A 21,393-nucleotide genomic window follows, 5' to 3' on the forward strand; every position below is an offset into this window, starting at 1 on the left:
CTCCTACCTCTGGCGCGGCCGCAGCACCTTCTCAACGGCGACCCAAGCCCCTGCGCATGCGCGGCGGATAATTGCGGCTGCGCGGGCGCAGAGGGATCCTGGAAGCTCGCGTCCCATCCTGCTTTGCGGCCGGGGCGCGCGACTAAGAGCGTTCTTCAAGCGCGCGGGGCAGGACCAGGCGGAGCGCGGCGCCAGAGTACCGCGCGGTCGAGGCTCTGTAGGAGGCTCCCGGCGAAGTCTACTAAGTGTTGAGGAAGAGTCGAGGTGAGTTTCGGGCTCCGCCGCAGTTTGAATTTTGGGTGCACCACGGTTCACACAGGAAATGTATGCGGGTTCATTGGCGGCCCCTGAGAGCGCATCTGCGTCAGGAGCCGACAGGTAAACGGGGGCGCCAGACCGGGAGCGGGAGCAGAGGGACCGAGCGCGGGCTTCCTCCCGGAGACGCCTGCGAGCAGGTTGAGGCCCCGTGCGGGCGGGGGCCGAGGTGAGGCGATGCCCACCCTCTCCAGGCTCCCAGGTGCACGTTGTCAGGATTTGAGGGGCTCGTGAAGCCGGAGAGTTTCGCCGCGGACTGAAGTCTGAGAGACCTTATAAATCGTATTAAGGGCTCGAACTTCAACCTGGGGTCCCTGGGAGCCGACATAGATACTGTTTTTAAAGGAGTTTGTAGTTGCAGTGTGAAAGTTGCTCTGGAGAGGCAAGCCTGAAGACTCATCAGGAGGCTGCGGTGATGCAGGCGGGAAATGAGGGCGTCCTGCATTTAGGAGTTGAAGTTGGGGGAAAGGAGAAATATTGAGGCGTTTGGATTGCCGTGACCAAATTAGTTGTTAATACTTGTGGGTTTCTGGAAAAGAATTTCTAAGTTTCTGGGAACGTGGTTTCAGTTACTGAAGTGACGAATACAGGAGGAGGAGGAGTTTTGTTGGGGAACTGATACAGTTAGGTTTGTTTGTTTTTTGAAGTTATAATTTACATATCATAAAATTCACTCTCACAGTATTGGTTATTAGTATATTCACAAGGTTGTGGAACCGTCACTTCAGTTCAGTTGCTCAGTCGTGTCCGACTCTTTGTGACCCCATGGACTGCAGCCCTCCAGGCTTCCCTGCCTACCACCAACTACCGGAGCGTACTCAAACTCATGTCTGTCCAGTCGGTGATGCCATCCAACCATCTCATCCTCTGACGTCCCCTTCTCCTCCCACCTTCAGTCTTTCCCAGCATCAGGGCCTTTTCCAGTGAGTCAGTCCTTCACATCAGATAGCCAAAGGATTGGAGTTTCAGCTTCAGCATCAGTCCTTCCAATGAATATTCAGGACTGATCTCCTTTAGGATGGACTGGTTGGATCTCCTTGCAGTCCAGGGGACTCTCAAGAGTCTTCTTCAACCCCACAGTTCAAAAGCATCAATTCTTTCGTGCTCAGCTTTCTTTATAGTCCAACTCTCACATCCATGCATGACTACTGGAAAAACCATATTTTTGACCAGACGGACCTTTGTCAGCAAAGTAATGTCTCCGCTTTTTAATATGCTGTCTAGTTTGGTCATAGCTTTTCTTCAAAGGAGTAAGCCGTCTTTTAATTTCATGGCTTGCAGGCACCATCTGCAGTGATTTTGGAACCCAAGAAAATAAAGTCTCGCACTGTTTTCATTGTTTCTCCATCTATTTGCCATGAAGTGATGGGACCGGGTGCCATGACCTTAGTTTTCTGAATGTTGAGTTTTAAGCCAGCTTTTTCACTCTCCTCTTTCACTTTCATCAAGAGGCTCTTTAGTTGTTCTTCCCTTTCTGCCATAAGGGTGGCCTCATCTGCATATCTGAGGTTATTGATATTTCTCCCAGCAATCTTGATTCCAGCTTGTGCTTCATTCCACCTGATATTTCACATGATGTATTCTGCATATAAGTTAAATAAGCAAAGTGACAATATACAGCCTTGACGTACTCCCTTCCCCATTTGGAACCAGTCTGTTGTTCCATGTCCAGTTCTAACTGTTGCTTCTTGACCTGCATACAGATTTCTCAGGAGGCAGGTCAGGTGGTCTGGTATTCCCATCTCTCTAAGAATTTTCCAGTTTGTTGTGATCCACCCAGTTAAAGGCCTTGGCATAGTCCATAAAGCAGAAGTAGACGTTTTTCTGGAACTCTCTTGCTTTTTCGATGATCCACGGATGTTGGCAGTTTGATCTCTGCTTCCTCTGCCTTTTCTAAATCCAGCTTGTACATCTGGAACTTCTCGGTTCATGTACTGTTTGAAGCCTAGTGTGAAGTATTTTGAGCATTACCTTGCTGGCATGTGAGATGAGTGCAATTATGCGGTAGTTTGAGCATTCTTTGGTTATTGCTCTTCTTTGGGATCAAAATGAAAACGGACCTTTTCCATTTCTGTTGCCACTGCTAAGTTTTCTAAATTTGCTGGCATGTTGAGTGCAGCACTTTCACAGCATCATCTTTTAGGATTTGAAATAGCTTAGCTGGAATCCCATCACCTCCACTAGCTTTGTTTGTAGTAATGCTTCCTAAGGCTCACTTGACTTCACACTCTAGGATGTCTGGCTCTAGGTGAGTGACCAATGCCATCTTGGTTATCCGGATCATCAAGACCTTTTTTTGTACAGTTTTTTGTATTCTTGCCACCTCTTCTTAGTATCTTCTGCTTCTATTAGGTCCTTACCGTTTCTGTCCTTTATTAAGCCCATCTTTGTATGAAATGTTCCCTTGGTGTCTCTAATTTTCTTGAAGAGATCTCTAGTCTTTCCCATTCTGTTGTTTTCCTCTATTATTATTATTATTATTATTATTTTTGTATTGTTTACTTAAGGCTTTCTTCTCTCTCCTTGCTATTCTTTGGAACTCTGCATTCAGATGGGTATATGTTTCCTTTTCTCCTTTGCTTTTCATTTTTCTTCTTTTCTCAGCTATTTGGAGGGCTCCTCAGACAACCATTTTGCCTTTCTTTCTCTTGGGGGCTGTTTTGATCATGGCCTCCTGTACAGTGTCACTAACCTCTGTCTGTAGTTCTTTAGGCACTCTGTCAGATCTAATCCCTTGAATCTATTTGTCACTTTGCCATATAATCATAAATTTGATTTAGGTCATACCTGAATGACCTAGTGGTTTTTAGTACTTTAAGTCTGAATTTTGCAGTAAGGACTTCTTGGCGTGAGCCACTGTCAGCTCCAGGTCTTGTTTTTGCTGGCTGTTTAGAGCTTCTCCATCTTTGGCCGCAAAGATTATAATCAGTCTGATTTAGGCACTGACCATCTGGTGGCGCCAGTGTGCAGTGTCGTCATCTGTGGTTCAGCCTCTGTCTTTACTCTCCTGCCTTTCACCACACCCTCTACTTTGTTGAGAGCACCTTTGAGCTTGAACTGATTCCCTCTCTGTTGCAAATGAAATCAGTTCCTTTGGAGGAAATTAGGAGTCAGTGCTTTCTGGCCTATTTCTACCCCAGGCAAAAATCTGTAAGCCAGGGCCGTAGAGCTGTGGGTAGAACAGGGGTGAACTGCTCTCTGAGTGACATTCCACTGCTACTGCTGAGCACTCTGTGGGAGAGGGAAGGCAGCAGCCTGGGGCCACCCAGCTCGCCTCTGGTGTGGATCTGCCACATCGTGAGCTGGGATGAGCATGGTCAGGTGCCGGGGTCCAGCCCCGGCTGATCCAGGGTCTTCGAAGGAGAGACGGCTAGGCGGCCTATTCAAATGTTAATTAGATATAATAAAGAGGAATAGAATGAGGATAGCTCAGTAGGAAAATTCAGTGGAGAAAAGAAGCTGAGTGGCTTGGTTTACGCGGAAAATCAATATAACCCGTGACACCAGGTTAGCTCTGACCACGGAGGCCGCAGGCGCCCTCTCGAATAGCGGAAGGTGCCCCACCTTAGACACCTTCTCGAGTGGGTCTTAGAAGCCCAGGCAAATAAATGGTCGCAGAGGACATCCACGCTCCAGATGGACACTCAGCTAGAAGTTAAAGGGAAGAATGACATGGGGAGACCAAGCGTTGGTGAGCAAGGCCCATAGCTTTATTTTCAACAGGGGCTTTTATACCCTAAGTTACACATAGAGGACAATAGGGGATGCAAAGTCAGCAGTCTTTGATGCTTATCAAAAACCAGGGTTTCTTTCCTGCAGATTTATCGTATACAAATGGTTTAGGTGATTTACATCATCTTCTGGCCAGAGGCCTATTAACATTTTATGACTCTTGACAAGCACTTATCAACAAAGACTTATTTTCTCTAAGAGTAATTATTTTAAGGTTTGGCGCCATCCTCCGAAGATAAGATTACGTTCCTATAGGGTGGATGTGTAATGGGTTTACAAAGGAAAGAATTTACTACCTTAAGGGTCTAAAGTTACTAACACCAAGGCCACTACTTATTTTTTCTACATACCAACTATATTAATTAATGCACATTCAAGGATACAATTCAAGGGATGTGAAAACTTGGCAACAAACATTGGCTCATCAATGAAATCTTTTACTAGTTTTATTCTGACAGCTTCTAATTCTCTGAGAGGCTCTAAGCTATTTGAATATCTTAAGCTTCCCGTGCCTCTGGAGGCTGGGAGACTGTAAACAATCGTATGCATAGCTGTAGGTGTCCGGGTAAACTTGTCAGGCGAGTTAGAGAGCCATCTGAGGGGTTTGGATTTAAACACTCCTAATTGCCCAGGAACTTTATTAATAGGAGCTGTAAGTTAACTCTTTGACAGAGAGAGTGAGATGGTGGTGGGGGACAGCCCCCAGTAAAGTCAGAGGTGAGAGCACAAAGCAATAAAGTAGGCAGACTCTGGTTTTTTGGGGGGTAGATGCTCGAGAATATCCGGGGGCACTCCCGAGGCTCGATCCCGCCTTTGCGTATGCCGAGCCCCCTTCCTCATGACCTTTGTCACGAGTGGAATGTCTCTCGCCGGCTCCCGGCAGTCAGGGCCGCAGTACTCTCAGAACACCCAGCCCAAGAGAGGGCCTCCCTCCCATGAGTTAGGGGCTGGGCAGAACACGGGAGCCCCGCCCTCCCTTGATCACACTCAGATGGTGTGTGTGTGTGTTAGTCGATCAGTCGTGTCTGACTCTTTGCTACCCCATGGACTGTAGCCTGCCAGACTCCTCTGTCCATGGAATTTTCCAGGCAAGGGTACTGGAGTGGGTTGTCATTTCCTTCTCCAGGGGATCTTCCCGACCCAGGGATTGAACCTGGATCTCCTACATTGCGAGCAAATGCTGTACCATCTGAGCTACCAGGGAAACAGGCAACTAGGCTTTTCAGATTGCCTTCTTTCACTTAGTAATGTGCATTTAAGGTTCTTGTATTCATGTGTCTGTCTCTCAGACTTGGAGACAGTGATTTGCCCGGTGTCCTGCTCTTTATGGATCCAAGAAAAGTTGTTGATTTTCAGTCAGTTCAGCTTTTTATTACTTGTCAGGACAGAGTGGTGACTTCCAATCTCCTTACATGTGGAACTAAAAACCAGAAGTCCTGTTGCTGGTAGATAAGAAAGTAGTTGACCCTTGTCAATTAATCTTATATTTCCAACCTTGTCATAGTTATTTATTAGTTTGAGGAGGTTTTTTGTTGTTGTTAATTCTTTGGTATTTTCTACATAGATAATTCATGTCATCTCTGTTTAAAGATTATTTTATTTCTTCCCTTTTGATCTGTGTAACTTTTATCTCCTTTTCTTTTCGTATTACCTAGGACTTCCAGTATGATGATGCATGGGAGTGGTGAAAAGACAATCTTACCTTCTTCCTGATCTTAGTGAGAAAGCATCTAATTTCTCCCATTAAGTATACTGTTAGCTGTATGGTTTTTCATTGTGATAAAATATATGTAATATAAAATTTACAATTTTAACCATTTTTAAGTGTACAGTTCAGTGACATTAAATGCTTTCACGTTGTTGTACAACCATCACCACTACCCACATACTATCCATTTTCAGAACTTTCTCATCATTCTGTTCTTTTGGATACCTTGGAGTGAAGTTGCTGGATCATAGTAATTCTGTGTAAGTTTTTTGAAGAATCTCAATACTGTCTTCTGCTGTGGCTGTACCATTTTACATCCCTATCAGTGGTGCATAAGGATTCCAGTTTCTCCACATCCTTATAAAACTTATAATTTTAAAATATAGTAGCCATTCTAATGGGAAGATAGTGATAGTTTATCACAGTTTTTATTTGCAGTTCTCTCCTGATTAATGACAGTCATCATTTTTCATGTGTTTATTGATCATTTGCTTATCTTTGGAGAAATGTCTATTCAAGTCCTTTGCCCATTACAAAAAGTTTTTTTTTTTCCCATTTAAAAAATTTGGTTGTTTTTTGTTGTTGAGTTGTAGGAGTTCTCTATATATTCTGAATACCAGACTTTAATGGGATAAATGATTTCCAGATATTTTCTCACATTTTGTGGTTGTCTTTTCAGTTTTGTGATAGGTCCTTTGCACAAAAGTTTCAAATTTTAATGAAATCCAATTTAGCTGTGTTTTGTTTTGTTGGTGATTTTGGTGTAATATCCAAGAAATCCCTGCCAGTCCCGAAGTCGTGCAGTTTGTGCGTCTGTCTTTATGCTGGTATCACGCTGTTTGATTACTGTAGCTTTGGACAGAGGTTTGAAGTCAGGGAATGTGAGACCTCCAACTCTGTCCTTTTTCAAGGTGGTTTTGAATACTTTGGCGGGGCGGGGGAGTTCCTTTGATATTCCATATGGAAAACCCTAAGATAGGATTTTCTGTTTCTGTGACAAGAGTCACTGAGATTTTGATAGGGATTGCATAAATAGGTAGATCACTTTGGGTGGTGCAGGCCTGGCGTGCTGCGATTCATGGGGTCGCAAGGAGTCGGGCACGACTGAGCAACTGAACTGAGCTGAGCATCTGACTAAAGCTTCCAGCCCGTGGGTACGCCGTCTTTCTGTGTCTCCGTGTGTTCTTTTTCAATTCCTTTCAGCAACGATGCTTACTTTTCAGTGTGTTAAGTCTTTCACTTTCTTGGTTAAGTTTATTCTCAAGTATTTTAAATCTTTTTGATGTTATTTTAGTGGAATTGTTTTCTTAATTTCCTTTTAGGATTGTTCATTGTTAGTGTGTAGAAATACAACTGGACTCTCTTTTTCTTTTCTTTTTTGTTTATTGATGCTATACTCTTCTATTATTTCCTTTCTCCTGCTAGCTTTGGTTTAGTTGCTCTTCTCTTATTTCCTTAAGGTGTACATTAGACTATCGCTTTGATACTTTTCTTCTTTTTTAATGGAGACATTCATACCTGTGAATTTCCCTCTTAGCACTGCTTTTGCTGCATCCTAGAGTTCTTGTGTGTGTGTGTCCATTGGTCTCAGTGTGCTTTCTAATTTTTCTTGTGATTTCCTTTTTGACTTGTTGGTTGTATGAGAGCATGTCGTTTAACTGCCACGTATTGTGGATTTTCCAGTTTTCTTGATCCATTCACCCTTCAGTGGGCATCTAGGTTGCTTCCGTGGCCTGACTATTGTAACTAGTGCTGCAGTGAACATAGGGGTACCTGTCTTTTTGAATTGTGTTTTTGTCAGCATGTATGCCCACTGGTAGGACTGCTGGGTCATAGGACAGTTTTAGTCTTAGTTTTTTAAGTAATCGTCCTACTGTTCTCCATAGTGGCTGTATCAATTTACATTCCCACCAACCACATCCTCTCTGTCATTTACTGTTTGTAGATTTTTTTGATGATGACCATTTTGACAGGTGTGAGATGATACCTCATTGTAGTTTTGATTTGCATTTCTTTAATAATGACTGATTTATGTTGAGCATCTTTTCATGTGTTGATTGGCCTTTAGTTAATTTTTTGTAGTGATAGATTTTTGTGTACATTTTTGTAGTGATCATATGGGAAAGGAGTACATCAAGGCTGTATATTGTCATCCTGCTTATTTAACTTATATGCAGTGTACATCATGCGAAATACCAGGCTGGATGAAGCAGAAGCTTCATTTCTGGGAGAAATATCAATAACCTCAGATATGCAGATGACACCACCCTTATGGCAGAAGGTGAAGAGGAACTAAAGAGCCTCCTTGCCCTTTTTCTGGGATCCCAACTCGTGTACATTGGATTGCTTGTTGGTCTGATGCCTTTTTTTCCTCGATGCCCTTTCTTTGAACAGTTTTCAGTTGCTGTTTTTGAGTTGTATGATCTTTTTCAGTGTTGATCCGCTGTTCATCCCAGACTGTGTGTTTTATATTTCAGATATTATTATCATCTCTAGAAGTTCCATTTAGGCCTTTTTATATTTTCCGTTTCTCTCATTATGGTCATATTCCCTCTACTTTCCTGAGTATATGAAGCGTGTGCTTGTCTGATAATTCCTTTATATCTGTCACTTCTAGGTCAGTTGTTGTTGATTGCTTTTTCTTATGGTCATAAGTCATATTTTCTTCTTTTTCACATGCCTGGTCTGTCCGCCCTTCATTGCCTGCTTGTGATAGTGGAGCATTACCCTCCTTGCCAGCTAGCCTGATGCCAGCCTTTGTCATTGGAGGGGCTGAAGGAGAAAGGGCCTGTGTCTGGTGCTTTGCGCTTTGCTCATTCCTGTTCTGTGACATCGGCGTAGCCCTAGAGAGCTGCTTTGGCACCTTCTCAGGCAGTGTCCTAGTAACTCAGCAGCACTTGCCTGAGTGCCAGTGATGAGGCTCTTCATATATTTGAAAGGGGACAGGCACTGCCAGGCATGTTCCGCGGGTACCTGAGTTGGTCTCCTGGCAGCTTTCTGGTGAGTTCGTCAGCCCCTCCACCCTGGGGGCTTTGCAGAACTCTCTGCAGACAGCTTCTGGGCTGATTGTGTTGTCAGCGTCTCAGATGGTTCTCAGCCTGGTGAACTTCACCATCCCGTAAACTGCTGTCTCCCAGCTCTGAATCCTCTCTGCACCCTAGAGTATTTTGTACCTTTTGGTTCATTTTAGTCAGTTCCTATAAATAGTTAATAGCTCTTTATGCTAAACTCCCCTTGTTTAAAATACCTTGTGGTTTCTGTCCCCTGACCAATAGACCTGCCCATTTCCTTATTGGATACTGGACATTATGTATTTATGTTGTTTTGTCGTATTCCTTCATATAGTATTTATCTTGGTCTGGCACGCAGTTAAGTTGCTTGTCATCAGTTGACCATTTAGAGAACTGCTCCTAAGCTGTGTTAGGGTGATCCAGAGCTGCCTTTGGTGTACAGATAATTTGGCCTCATTACTAAGGGTGAAGCCCTTCTGGGGATGCCAGGCAGTACTGTGTGAATGAGGGAGCCGTTCCCTGGTGGCTTATGGGGGCACAGTTTATTCCTGTTTCTGTGTGAGCTCCAGAGGTTGTTCTGTCCGCTCCTTTCCAGGGATTCTTGTTCCAGCCTCCTCACAGTTTTTCTCACACAGGTGCAAACTTTAACTGAAGACTTGAGGGGGTGCTCTGTAGATCCTGGAACTCTGCTTTCTTTACAGTGCTGCTCCCCAATATTCTGTGCCACACATTCTAGCCACCTGGGCCTCTCTGACCTCCCGTGTCTCCTCCACTCACAGGACAGCTGGTCTGTGTTCCCTTTCCCTGTAGCCTGGAGCCCACACCGGCTGTGGCTGGTCACAGAGCCCCGAGTTCCCTGGAGGTCCAGTGGGGAAGACTTGACATAGTCACTGCCATGGACCTGGGTTCATTCCCTGGTCAGGGAACTGAGATCCCTCGAGCTGCATTGGTGCCCCGCACGTGCCCTCCCACCCCAAACCACTGGGCCCCGTGTCTTGGTTTCCCTTCTCTCTCGGATCCTTGTCTTGCACTTATCCATTGATTGAAAACACATCACACCACCTCTTGCCTGGTTTTCTCATTGTTTAGGGGCCCCTGTTACTCTGTCTTGAAAAAAGTGAGTAAAGCACACAAATGAAGCAGCCTGTCAGGAGCTTGATGAAATTTCAGGACAGCTAGGTGTCCTATCGCTCAGCTGACATTATTAACGCTCCCTTTTCCCTTCTTTTTAAACTAGTCACGTGTGAATGGGACCAGCAAGATGGCAAAGGCTGAGGGAGTGACACGGTGGCAGCTTGGTTTGTTCCTGCAGCAGATTTGCATTTCAGCAGCTTCCTGTGCTGTGTCATTTGTGGGCTGCGGCTCCTGCGAAGATCAGTGTCTCCTCATAGGAGCCCAAGTGAGGAACCAACTGGTTATCAAGGCATTTGCACAGGCCTCCTCCACGGCCTGCTACGACTTCAGCAGTCTTTGGGCAGTGGGGACCTGGACCGACAAGGGCACCCACCTCAGGCCCCTCTGGCTTTGCCCGGAGTGAGCCGGACTGGACTCATTCCTGGTCTCCTGGGGTCATCGCTGCTCCTGCCTGAGACCCTGTCCCTTGACCCGCGACTATGCTTTTATGCTGGCCCTGGGGAAGGCGTCTGGAAAGCCAGCCTCATGGGTAAGTGGCTGTGTTTTCTAAGCTGGTATAGACAGGGGGTGCAGTCAGTACCACTGCCCAGAGCCCTGCAGTTCCCGAGGAGGCGGACATCTCTGCCAGGCTGAGGAGCCTGGCCCCGTGCAGAAGCCTGTTCCTTTACTCAGTCATCTGGGAAGACCACGTTGGGTTCCTCTTGTGTAAGATGCACTTAAATGGGCTGAAGAGGCTGGAGCAGCTAAAGCCCTGGTTCTGTCCAGCAGGCCGCTGACCGGCCTTCATCTCTTCACTCAGCCAGGCCGCGCTCAGTTGCTGCTGCGTTGGCCCCAGTGGGATGAGGCTGACCGTACAGCGGGTGTTGGATGTGACTGTGGGCAGGAGAAAGTGAGCAGGGTGGAGGAGACGGTGGTGGGGCAAAGCCTGCTGCTGAGTGCGGTGTGTGGTGGGTGGCGTCTGGGCAGAGGCTTCAGTTAAGTGGGGGACGAGCCCTGCGGTCTGGGGGTAGGAGCAGAGCAGAGGCCCTGACGCAGGAGCCCCAGGACAACTGTGTGGAGAACATCAGTGTGAAACACTCTAGTGTCTGTAGAGAAGCCCCAGGCTGGTCCCAGGGGGGAAGCACTCAGGTACTTAGAGTTTTCAGAAAATAGCATCGCCCACCTGGCCCAGAGTCCCCAGAGAGGAAAGAGGCTCAGAGTTGGCTGCCTGCAGGCCCCAAGGCCCCTTCTCTAGGAGCGAGGTGGGGAACCTCAGCTCAGGACAGGTGTGCCGCTCTCTGAGGGGCCGCAGGACAGCCCATAGGGCACAGCATTGCTGCATCCTTGCCCTGCGCCGTCTTCACCTTTAGGACTGGGGTGATGAGAACAAATACTCTAGGTTTCAAACAGGATACAGAGATCTTCAGTCCCAAAGACTTGGTTGGGCAGAGAGGATGGTCTGTTTCCTTCTGATTGTCTCTCATTGGCTTGCTTTTCTCTTGCTTTTTAGCTCAGAGATGTCCACGCACAGCCTGCTAGTCAGACCAGCTTGCCTAGTTACCCACCAGAGCCTCCAGCTCTCTATCAGTGACGCCTTCCAGGTAACAGACAGACTGCTCCCGGCTATGGAACTGCTCCCAGCAGACCGGTCCTGCTGCGGACTCGAGGCACCTGCTTAAAGGACTGGAGCGCCGTCCTGGGGCCCACAACGCAGAGGGGAGCTTGCAGAGCTGAGTCTGCCTCCTATACCGGCACTCTTGGAGGCTGGGCAGGGGCAGCTGCCCAGAGGCAGAGAACCCAGCGGAGCCCCAGGTAATCTTGTGGGGTTGGGGAGACTGAGCTCTGGGGGCTTGGGAGCTGCAGAGGCAGTGGGACCTGAGGGCAGAGATCCCTGAGAGGGAGCGGGCCAGAGAGGCAGAAGGTGCATACGGAGCAGAGCTGGGTCTTTGGCAGTTTCATGGTGCCAGGAAGAGTTGAGAGCCTGCCAGGAGGAACAGCCCTAAAATTGCCAGTCTCTCCACTCAGACCTTGGGTGGCTGGCCCGCTCCGCTGCCCCCTGGAGGGAGACCCCGTCCTGGCCTCTCCCGTCTGTGACACACAGCGCCTGACTCTGCGTCTAGTCGCTAAGTACCCTGATAAATGGGACAGAAAGGAAAGAGTGAGAGACCCACAGAAGACTGAGATGCTGGAGTTGGCAGACATAGAGTTTAAAATAACTGATTAACATTGAAACAGGTAAGATGGAGAGTTTCACAGAGAATTAGAATTCATACAAGATTGAAAATTCTAAAAGAGAAAAAGTACAATAACAAATTTAAAATTCAGTTAGGTGGATTTAAAAGTAGATGAGAGACAGCTGAAGAAAGGACCAGTGAGCTGGAAGATAAATCAGTAGAAAATCTCTCTGCAGACCCTGCCATGACCGGCTCCTACTGCCCACACTGTCCTGGACTCTGAACCCTTTTGGAGACCCGCTGGATGGGGGGAGAGCCTGCTGAGACGGCGTTCTGTGCTTGGGAGAGACTGAGGGGGCTTGGGGGTTTGGGGGACGCTCTTCACTCAGCCTTGTTGGAAATGTTACCAGCTCACTGGGAGTCTAGTCAGTAGAGCTCCGTGACTGTAGTTAAATCTGTCAGGGCCTCAGGCATCAGGAACCTGAGCCTGTTTGTTCCTGGGCTCAGGCTAAAGGCATGCCAGTCTTCACAGCACACACCCTGGAAAACGCCTCTGGTGGGACGAGGAGCCAGGGGAGGCTTGTCTGTGACGTGCAGAAGGTGCGCACGTTGGCACTCAGGCCGGTGGGCCATGGAGCCCAGGTGTGGCCTGTGGCAGTGGCACGGTGGGCACTGGTGTAGCGGGTTAGGGGGCAGGGTCAGGGCTGTGCTGAGTGTGACTCTGAAACTGTTGTGGATTATAGCAATTCATGCACATGCCGTTCTGAGAAACTTTCCGTCCTGGGTTAATGGTTTCCTTATAATGAACGGGAATAAATTCATGAGGGATGGTGAACTAAGGTGGGGTCATGGGCCAAGGCCAGTGGCTGAGCTGAGTGATGACTGCTGACCTACACCGTCTGTCGGACCCTGATTAGAGCGGTGTCCCAGCAGAGACACTGACCGTCTCGGGTAAAAGACGGAAGCCCCTTCGTCCTCCAGAATGCTGGCTTGGGGCCAGCGAACACCCCTCTTGAGGGGAGAGAAGGAATCCACGTCAGATCTGGCTGAGGGCTGGCGCAACAGCCACTGGCTCCTGGGAGCTTCTGATCGGTTCAGGCCGAGTGTCCAGAAGCCGCCTGGACGCCCTGCAGTGTCCCCTGTGCTTCAGGACAGGAGGCCTTGCCGGGTTCTCTCGGGGGGGGGTCTGTGAGGAGGGGACGTTGTCTCGTGTGGGAGGTGGGGCAGGCGAGCTCAGGGCTTCTGCCCTTCAGGCATCTCTCAGGGATGAGACCGATGAGGTCCCTGCTCCTGTGCAGCTTATGTTCTGTTAATAGTGCAGAGGCTGGCCTTCAGTGAGTGTAAGCAGGTAAGAGCAAACACACTAAAACAAAGAAAAGCAGAGATAAGGGTCATGGAAAAGGTGACACTGGGGCCATGCTGGTGGACGGTCAGGTTGGGGGAGGGCGGCCTCCCTGGGGCGGTGCTGTGAGTGGAACCTGGGCGGCCCTGGGGGCAGAGTGGGGCCCTGAGCTCGCACCGCCCAGCCCCGGTAGGCGCCTGCTTTCCCCTAAAGGACGGGAGGAACCCATGACAGATTCTAAGCAGGGGAATAGGGTGATCTGATTTACAAGATGTGTGGGTGCTGTGTGGAGACTGGACTGTAGGGAGAGTTTCTGGGAGCAGGGAGACCAATGGGCGCGTTTGCTTGTGTTCGGGGAAGGGCAGGCACGGGCGCTGCAGAACCAGAGCGGGTGGAGCCGAGGGAAAGCAGGGACTCAGGTGAGCCTGAGGCATCTGGGCAGGCGAGGGCCATTGTGGGAGGGGGCACCCCCATTGTGTTAGAGGGTCCCAGACTCTCAGAGTACCCCTAGTTAAGGTCAGTAAATATTTTAAGGGACCCACAGGCCAAAGAAGTAACATTTTTAAATAGTTAAGTCCAAACAGTTTAAGTACAGTATTTATATCCTAACAACTTATAATAGGCATTTGGAAAATAACGTAAACGTAATTTTTTTCCATTGCATTTTTAAGTAACCGTAATTGCTTAGGAGTGGAACGTTTGCCTGTCAGGCTCTTCTTGAATTTTGGAATCAGACTGGATATGGTTACCCTTGTTGCCTTTTCCGTATTGACTTACGCAGTAATTGCCTTTTCCGTAACTGCCAGAAACCTAGCTTTGCAGACATGAAACCACACAAAGCAACGTAGCAAGATGTCATGTTGAAGCACTGGAGTGTTGAGTGATGTCTAGTATAACCATTTCCCCAAAAGTAAAACGCATCCTGCTGTGCCTGCAGGTCGCGGTGGGCGCCTCCGTGCCCTGCTGCCCCGTGTGCTTCTTGCCCCTGGGCCTGAGGACCTTCGTCTCCTGGGCCACATGCTGGTGTGCAAGTCACGCCCCTCTACCCCCAAGTTCTTGGGGGCGCTCACTGGGTCTTTTTTTTGGCTGCATGTCTTAGTTAGCATGCAGGATCTTTTCGTTTCGGCATGTGGGATCTTGTTCCCTGACGAGGGATCCGACCGAGACCCTCTACGTGGGGAGCGTGGAGTCTTAGCCACTACACCACCAGGGAAGTGGTGGTTTAGGATAGGATGAAGTTTTAAGATGTGAGATGGTCTTTTTGTTCTATCTGTTGATCCTTAAGACAAACTTAAGAGGAAAGCAGTGATGGATTTATCCCCGTTTTATTTAGAGTTGAAGATATTGAGGTTCAAAGTGGTCGAAGGTGCAGTGGGTGAGACTGGACTGGGCCCCACACCCCTGACTCTTGGCTGGGCTCTTCCCGGGCTGAGCTGCCTGCCTCTCTTGTGGGCCTAACTTAGGGCCGCTGGTGTGGCAGCAGAGTTGGGCACTTGGTGCAATTGAGGCCATAGTCGGGACCTTTTTTCTGGCAGGTTGGTGAGGGAGGGCAGCTCCTTGGCATGTACGGGGCAGTGTTTGGTTGATGGGGTGCCTGTGTCCCTGAAAACTTGGGGGGGGGGTCCAGGTACCCTGTGTGAGCCACGGCTGTGCCACCTACTGGTTTATTCCCGTGCTCCCCTCAAAGATCTGCACCTGTGTGTCCAGGGAAGAAATCCATGGAAGGAAGGCACCTCTTCTGAATGCATTGATGGTCTTGGTTAGTGGTTAGAATCTTGATTTTGATCCTCTTGCAGTCTTGGAGATTTTAAACAGGAGAGTCAGCAGTCCAACCTTAGCAAAAGGCTGCAGGGGGGCTCCTGGCAGCCTGAGGGCAAGGCCACGTGACCCTGCATTGTAGATGCAGTTTCAAGCTGACTAGCATTCCTGCTGACCGCCAGAGCTGTCCATCAGCATGTTCTCATTACTTCAGGGGGTTCTGGTCTTGGTTTACTTTCTGAGTTGTTTTTAATCCCCCATGTCCTCCTCCTTCATGACACTTCTGTGATTTTTGACCTTGGTCCTTGAAGACTGCTCTTCTCAGGCTACTCCTGCTCCCTGAACCCCAGTCCCCTGTGGCCCTGCACACACACCCCCCACACACCTGCCACAGCAAGGCCCTTCCATTCCAGGGAGGGACTCAGCCTTCCTACTTGCAGGGCTGTTGTTGGAGACCACAGCCTCTCCCTAATGGGGTGGAGCCCCCATTGATGGGGTGATGGGCTGAATAATGCCACTCTCCCTCTGATACATCCATGTCCTAATCCCTGGAAACATCACACAGCCAAAAAGGATCTCAGGATACAGAGATGGTCCCAGATTATCTGGGAGGACCCTACACTCACTCACCTACTTCTCTGAGGGGGAAGAATTGACACAGAAGACAGTGAACTGATGCAGCCACAGCCAAGGACACCAGGAGCCTCCAGAAGCTGAAGAGGGCGAAAGGGCCTCCCAGAACCTCCGGAGGGTGTGCAGCCTGTGACACTTGATTTCAGCTCAGTGCAGTGATTTGGATCTCTGAAATTATTAGACAGTAAGTTTCTATAGTTTTAAACCATCAAGTTTGTGGTGACTTGTTGCAGGAGCCACAGGAAGTGAATACAAATGGGAAAGCAAAGGATTCCAAAAAGAAATGACTGGACCCAAGGCCTGACCCTGATCTGCTGCCTGACCGTGTTCTTGTGACCTGCTCCTGTCCCCTGCGCCTGGACACATAGGCTCTCCGTTGCTAACAGTTAAGGTGGGCTCTGCAGCCCCTGCCCCTTCCTGGTGCCCACTGCCCTGAAGCACCCACAGGGAAAGGTCGGGAAGCGGGGCTGGAGTTGGGGGAGAGGGGTTTCTGGAACAGAGCCACTGCCATGGGCTCCATTCGCAACAGGCACAGTTGAGCTTTGTGCTGGCGCCAAGGTCACCTCAGATCCTGCAGCTGGAGTGTTGCTGGGGCCCTGCCCTCCAGGGCACCTGCTCCCCATCCCTGGGAGAGCAACATGTGCAAAAGCCAGAGAGCCTTTGGCTGTATTGAATGACTTTTTAAAATCAAGTGCAAATATCATCAGGTGCTTTTTACAGAAGCAAGGACCTGTGCCTCTCAAAATAAACACATGCCAGTCACCCACCTGCTGAGAAAGGCACACAGGCAGGGCTATTGTTCTGCGTCCTCCAGGTGATGCCCTGGGAAAGAGCACAGCTGCCTGAACCTTTAAAACCCCAGGTGGGACGAACATTCCTGTGGAGCTGCAGCAGATCCCGCTTGTGTTTTGCTTTGTATTATTTAAGCAGCCAGAGGAGAAAATTGGTACTGAAGAATACCAGTTCTTGGCAGAATTCTTTGTGAAAGGTTTCAGGTGAGTGTGCCCGGTGCCCCAAGGGCTGGGTGACTTGTGGCCCATAGGTGGTGGATGCCTGACCGTGAGAACCCTAGCCAGTCCCGTGGAGGGAGTGTCTGGAGCATGAAGGGCAGTGAGCTGGCACTGCACTGCCATGGGCTTCCTGGGCTGGCAACCCTCGTGGAGCTCATCTGCTGGCGGGTGAGGGGTGAGGAGATCTAGGGCCCATTACGTGGTCCTAAGCATCTGGCTCTCACCCTGGTCTGTTTCTGTCCAGCTGGGCTCAGGGAGGAAAGGGTGCCCAGTCTGCTGCCTCAGCCTACTTGTGGCTCTCCCTCCTGCTCCAGGATGAGGGGCACCAGGCTGATGGGGCTGCTGCTCGCCCTCGCTGGTCTGCTGCAGCTGGGCTTGTCCCTGAAGATAGCAGCCTTCAACATCCGCACCTTTGGGGAGACCAAGATGTCCAACGCTACGCTTGCCAGCTACATTGTGCGGGTAAGTCCAGATCTGTCCCCAGGGCCCTCCGGGTAGGGAAGCTGGAGGTGGGCCGTCTAACGGGCCCTGGGAATCCTGGGCCAGTGGTCAGTCCTGAGGATGACTGGCAGCGGTGGTGATTGGGGGGGGGGGGGGGGGGGGTGGTGCATCAAGGTCTCAGCCCACCTGTCAGTCAGGAAAACAGGCCCTTGTTATTGCCGTGCTGTTCATGGCTGGTATTAGGGTCCCAGGCTAGGCTGTGACATGGAGTGTCTGGGGCGGGGGCAGCAGCTCAGCCCTGGGACCCACAGCAGGCAGGCTCGGACACATCGGTCTCCGCCTGCCTGCTCAGCAACACTGGCCTTGTCCCCAGATCGTGCGTCGTTATGATATCATCCTCATCCAGGAGGTCAGAGACAGCCACCTGGTGGCCGTGGGGAAGCTCCTGGACGATCTCAACCAGTGGGTGAAGTGGGGTCCTAGGATCTCCTAGGACGATCTCCTTCCCCGGGGGGAGGGGGACGATGGCGACTGTCTCTTCCCGGGCACGGTGCCAGGTCAGCCTGGCTGCAGGGACACAGGTGTGGGGTAGGTCCCTGGGACTTGCCCCACCACCAACTTCTGACTGGGACGTTTGTCTCCTCAATCCAGGGATGACCCAAATACCTACCACTACGTGGTCAGTGAGCCACTGGGCCGCAACAGCTACAAGGAGCGCTACCTCTTTCTGTTCAGGTAACACTGCAGGCCTCCGCCTCACGGGCACACAGGAGGCTGCAATGTCGCCTCCTCCCCTTGGGTTTAGGGGCAAGAACTGGGGCCCCCAGAGCAGGGGTCTGAGCTGGGCTGTGCCACTCGAGGCCTCAGCCCATGCAGAGGCAGGAGGCCTCTGTGCCAGTGGGTCTGCGTGGTGCCTGAGCCCAGGCTGACCACCCTCCGGCCTGGCCTTCTGCAGACCCAACAAGGTGTCTGTGCTGGACACCTACCAGTACGACGACGGTTGCGAGTCCTGCGGGAACGACAGCTTCAGCCGGGAGCCCACTGTGGTCAAGTTCTCATCCCCCTCCACCAGTGAGTGTGCCTGCCCCGGACACGCTGGTCTTGTGCTGTACCCCACAGCCCCTTTGGTCTTACACCGAAGTTACTTAGGAAGACGTCCACCCTCGGGGGGTCTCTCTGTTGTCCTCCACCCCAGCCAACACCCACTCTGCTGTCTCCACAGAGGTCAAGGAATTTGCCATTGTTGCCCTGCACTCGGCCCCATCGGACGCAGTGGCTGAGATTAATTCTCTCTATGACGTCTACCTGGATGTCCAGCAGAAGTGGGACTTGAACGTGAGCCCCGCCCCCCGCCCCCCCTCTGGGCTCTGGGGGCCTCCATCGTGCATCGTGCCCTGGGCCAACCCGTGGCTGTCTCCTGGCAGGATGTCATGTTGATGGGCGATTTCAACGCTGACTGCAGCTACGTGACCTCCTCGCAGTGGTCATCCATCCGCCTGCGCACGAGCTCCACCTTCCAGTGGCTGATTCCTGACAGTGCCGACACCACGGCTACGTCTACGAACTGCGCCTATGACAGGTGAGCGGGGTGCCTCTGCGACTAGCTTCAGAAGTGCTTCCCAAGACCGGACGCTCACCCTCCTGACTTAGGAAAGGCATTTCTTAGTTTTGGGTTGGAGCACATTTAGGGAGAATACAACACTGGCAGATAATGGAGGTTGGTCAGTGGTGCGCAGTTTGGGGCAACGTTGAGCCAGGGCCCAACCGACTCCACAGTGGCATTTGAGCGTGGTTGGGGTTGTGTGACAAGTGCAGATTGTCACACCCTGGGCTCTTGTGTCTGCTACTATAGGATCGTGGTCGCAGGGTCTCGGCTCCAGAGTTCTGTGGTTCCTGGCTCAGCCGCTCCCTTTGACTTCCAAGCTGCATACAGACTGAGCAATGAGATGGTAAGTATTTTTCCTGGACACACTGCTTTTTTTGTTGACTTGAGAAAACCAATGGCCCTCAGCCAGTCCTCACTCACCTCAGGCGCACAACCGTAGACGACTAGGTGTCTGGGGTCCCTGCGCTCACTGCCGTCTTCCCACAGGCCCTGGCCATCAGTGACCATTACCCGGTGGAGGTGACGCTGACATAAGTCCTTTCTGGGGTCCACAACCTCTGCCCCACGCCCGGAGCTGAAGATGACAACTGACCCGTCACAGTTAAGAGCAGAGGGTGGAGCTTAAGGAACCCAGTGCCGTTCGTCCCCGTGTGCCCCCAACCACCCCGCAGCAGCTGGAATTTGAGGACAGGGATGGAAGGCCCACTTCCATTGTAAGTGTGGCGGTCTTGTCACCAGAGCCCCCCACTTTCTCAGTCTGGAAAGAAAGTCTAAAACTAAGAAATGCCTTTTAATTTAAATAAAGCTCAAAAGGGGGTGTTGTCATTCGCGCACCCAGTCGTTGCTGTGTGTGTCCCTACACCCTAGTGACTGGCTGCAGGCCGCCTTGCCCCACGGTTGCGTCTGTCCCCTCGTCTGCGGCCATCAGTGTCGCTCCAGGGCCTTGACAAGAAGCTGGTTCAGGCGTCCAACCATGGGTCGAGGGTCATCGATGAGTCCCGCTGTGATCATGGCGTTCTCGTAGATCTGAAAGGCAGGGCAGCACCTTGTCAGTGGGAGGGGGAGCAAGGCCTGGGTCCAACCCAGGGACCTCAAATGCAAAGAGAAGAAGGGAAGAGAGTTGTTCTGTTTAAAACAGGGTTTTAGAGGAAACCTCAAAGCCTCAGTCTGCTCTTCGCCCGCTCCAGCAGCCTCACCTGATCCACCAGCAGCTGGGCCAGGTCAGGCTCGCTGTCTCTCAGCTGACTGAGCTTCTTGATCAGAACGTGCCTGCAACACGGAAACCACATGTTAGCTCAGAGCTGGGGGTGCACACCGAGCACAAGGGCTTGTGACCTGGAGTGACTTTTCTGAAATGCTGGGGTTGTTAGAACATGCAACAACAAAAACGGTAATAAAGAATAGTTCAGTGTCAAAAAAAAAAACACAAAAACTTTTATAACTGATTATAGATTATACCCAGAAAACCTGGCAAAAGTTCTGATATTAATATAAAAACTATATACTCCTGAGGTAAAGAAAGCTGAATTTAACATACAAAAAGACATATTCTTGGATAAGTGGACCTCAGAAGTGAAACTTTCCTTAAATTATATTCTTATTCCTTAAAAAAATCTACCAAATTCATAAAGAAAAGTAAAAATGGAAGATTAGAAAAAATTGGAGGAGGAGGTCCCAGTTAAAACATAAAGCACCAATAATCAAGTAGTTTAGTTCTGGAAAATGAAATGGTAATAGTGCAAAGTGGACAGTGTATAAATGGTCAAATTCATACAGCAATTTTATTAGTACCTGATAAGACAGGATAACTGGGCAGCACCCAGGAAGCAAGTTTCCTCCTGTGTGATTCCTTGAACCAAGGACCAAAATAATCTCCAGACCAATCAAGGATTAAATGTAAAAACTAAAAGCAAAGTATAATACTAGAAAACAGGGAAGAAGTGTTTTATAATCTTCAAAGGGGAAAGAAAGCCTTTCAGACTGAATACAAACATAGAAGTCAGAAAGAAAAGATTCTTGGCTACATAAAAATTGAAATTTTTTCTGCAGAGGGAAAAATACAATAGGAAACATCAAAATTATAAGGTATAATTTTCATTTTTTGAATGGCAGAAAGAAAGGTGTTTGATAAAACTGAAGGCATTGGGGGAAGGTACCGAGGACAGCGGCAGTGTCCGTAGTGCCCCGTCTGAGACGCTGCGATTCCCTCCCTTCTAGCACTGTTCACAGCAGCAAACATCTGCAAGGTGAGGACCCCACACTGGAGGTGTCCCACCACGAGCTCCATATGGTTGAGAAGTCTAAAGACTCAAGGAGCATATAAACAAATTTTAGAGCAAATGAGTTAAAGTCTTCTGGCAACAGAAAATGAGCCCTCTGCACAGCTATCTTATAAAACCACATTTGTGCCAGAACTAAAGCCAGTGGGTGTCCAGTCAGTGCCCATCTCTGCTGGATCAGTGCTGGGAGCCACGCACCCATTACGCAGGCCTGTATCGCTTATGCCTACCTGCCAACCGGGGTGGCTGTGTAGAGGCCCTTGACATTTCG

At 49.8% G+C, this 21,393-nt stretch overlaps 2 protein-coding genes across 4 annotated transcripts in view; one reads left to right on the forward strand and one right to left on the reverse strand.

Moving 5' to 3' along the window:
- Nucleotides 1-114: 114 nt before the first annotated feature.
- On the forward strand, nucleotides 115-19,676 carry DNASE1 (deoxyribonuclease 1). 3 transcript variants are annotated; one of them, XM_055561581.1, is made up of 13 exons: nucleotides 115-264; nucleotides 10,004-10,429; nucleotides 11,390-11,691; nucleotides 16,020-16,177; nucleotides 16,601-16,781; nucleotides 17,111-17,258; nucleotides 17,611-17,699; nucleotides 17,889-17,972; nucleotides 18,193-18,308; nucleotides 18,460-18,572; nucleotides 18,662-18,816; nucleotides 19,090-19,186; nucleotides 19,330-19,676. In XM_055561581.1, exons 6-13 carry the CDS (start codon nucleotides 17,112-17,114, stop codon nucleotides 19,375-19,377), a joined length of 849 nt encoding a protein of 282 aa, XP_055417556.1. In that variant the 5' UTR covers nucleotides 115-264; nucleotides 10,004-10,429; nucleotides 11,390-11,691; nucleotides 16,020-16,177; nucleotides 16,601-16,781; nucleotide 17,111; the 3' UTR covers nucleotides 19,378-19,676. The 3 variants fall into 3 exon arrangements, with proteins under 3 accessions (XP_055417556.1, XP_055417558.1, XP_055417557.1); XM_055561583.1 differs by having other exon boundaries at nucleotides 16,714-16,781; XM_055561582.1 differs by having other exon boundaries at nucleotides 16,717-16,781.
- Nucleotides 19,613-21,393, reverse strand: part of TRAP1 (TNF receptor associated protein 1) — a 49,766-nt gene continuing 47,985 nt past the window's right edge. Inside the window, exons 17-18 of the mRNA XM_055561580.1 lie at nucleotides 20,040-20,112; nucleotides 19,613-19,869 (exon numbers count right to left, since the gene is read on the reverse strand). Coding sequence (XP_055417555.1) covers nucleotides 19,768-19,869; nucleotides 20,040-20,112 — 175 coding nt within the window. The 3' untranslated portion in view covers nucleotides 19,613-19,767. The remainder of the gene's footprint in view (nucleotides 19,870-20,039; nucleotides 20,113-21,393) is intronic.

Source organism: Bubalus kerabau, chromosome 23 (assembly GCF_029407905.1).
Source record: "Bubalus kerabau isolate K-KA32 ecotype Philippines breed swamp buffalo chromosome 23, PCC_UOA_SB_1v2, whole genome shotgun sequence".
Taxonomy (NCBI): domain Eukaryota; kingdom Metazoa; phylum Chordata; class Mammalia; order Artiodactyla; family Bovidae; genus Bubalus; species Bubalus kerabau.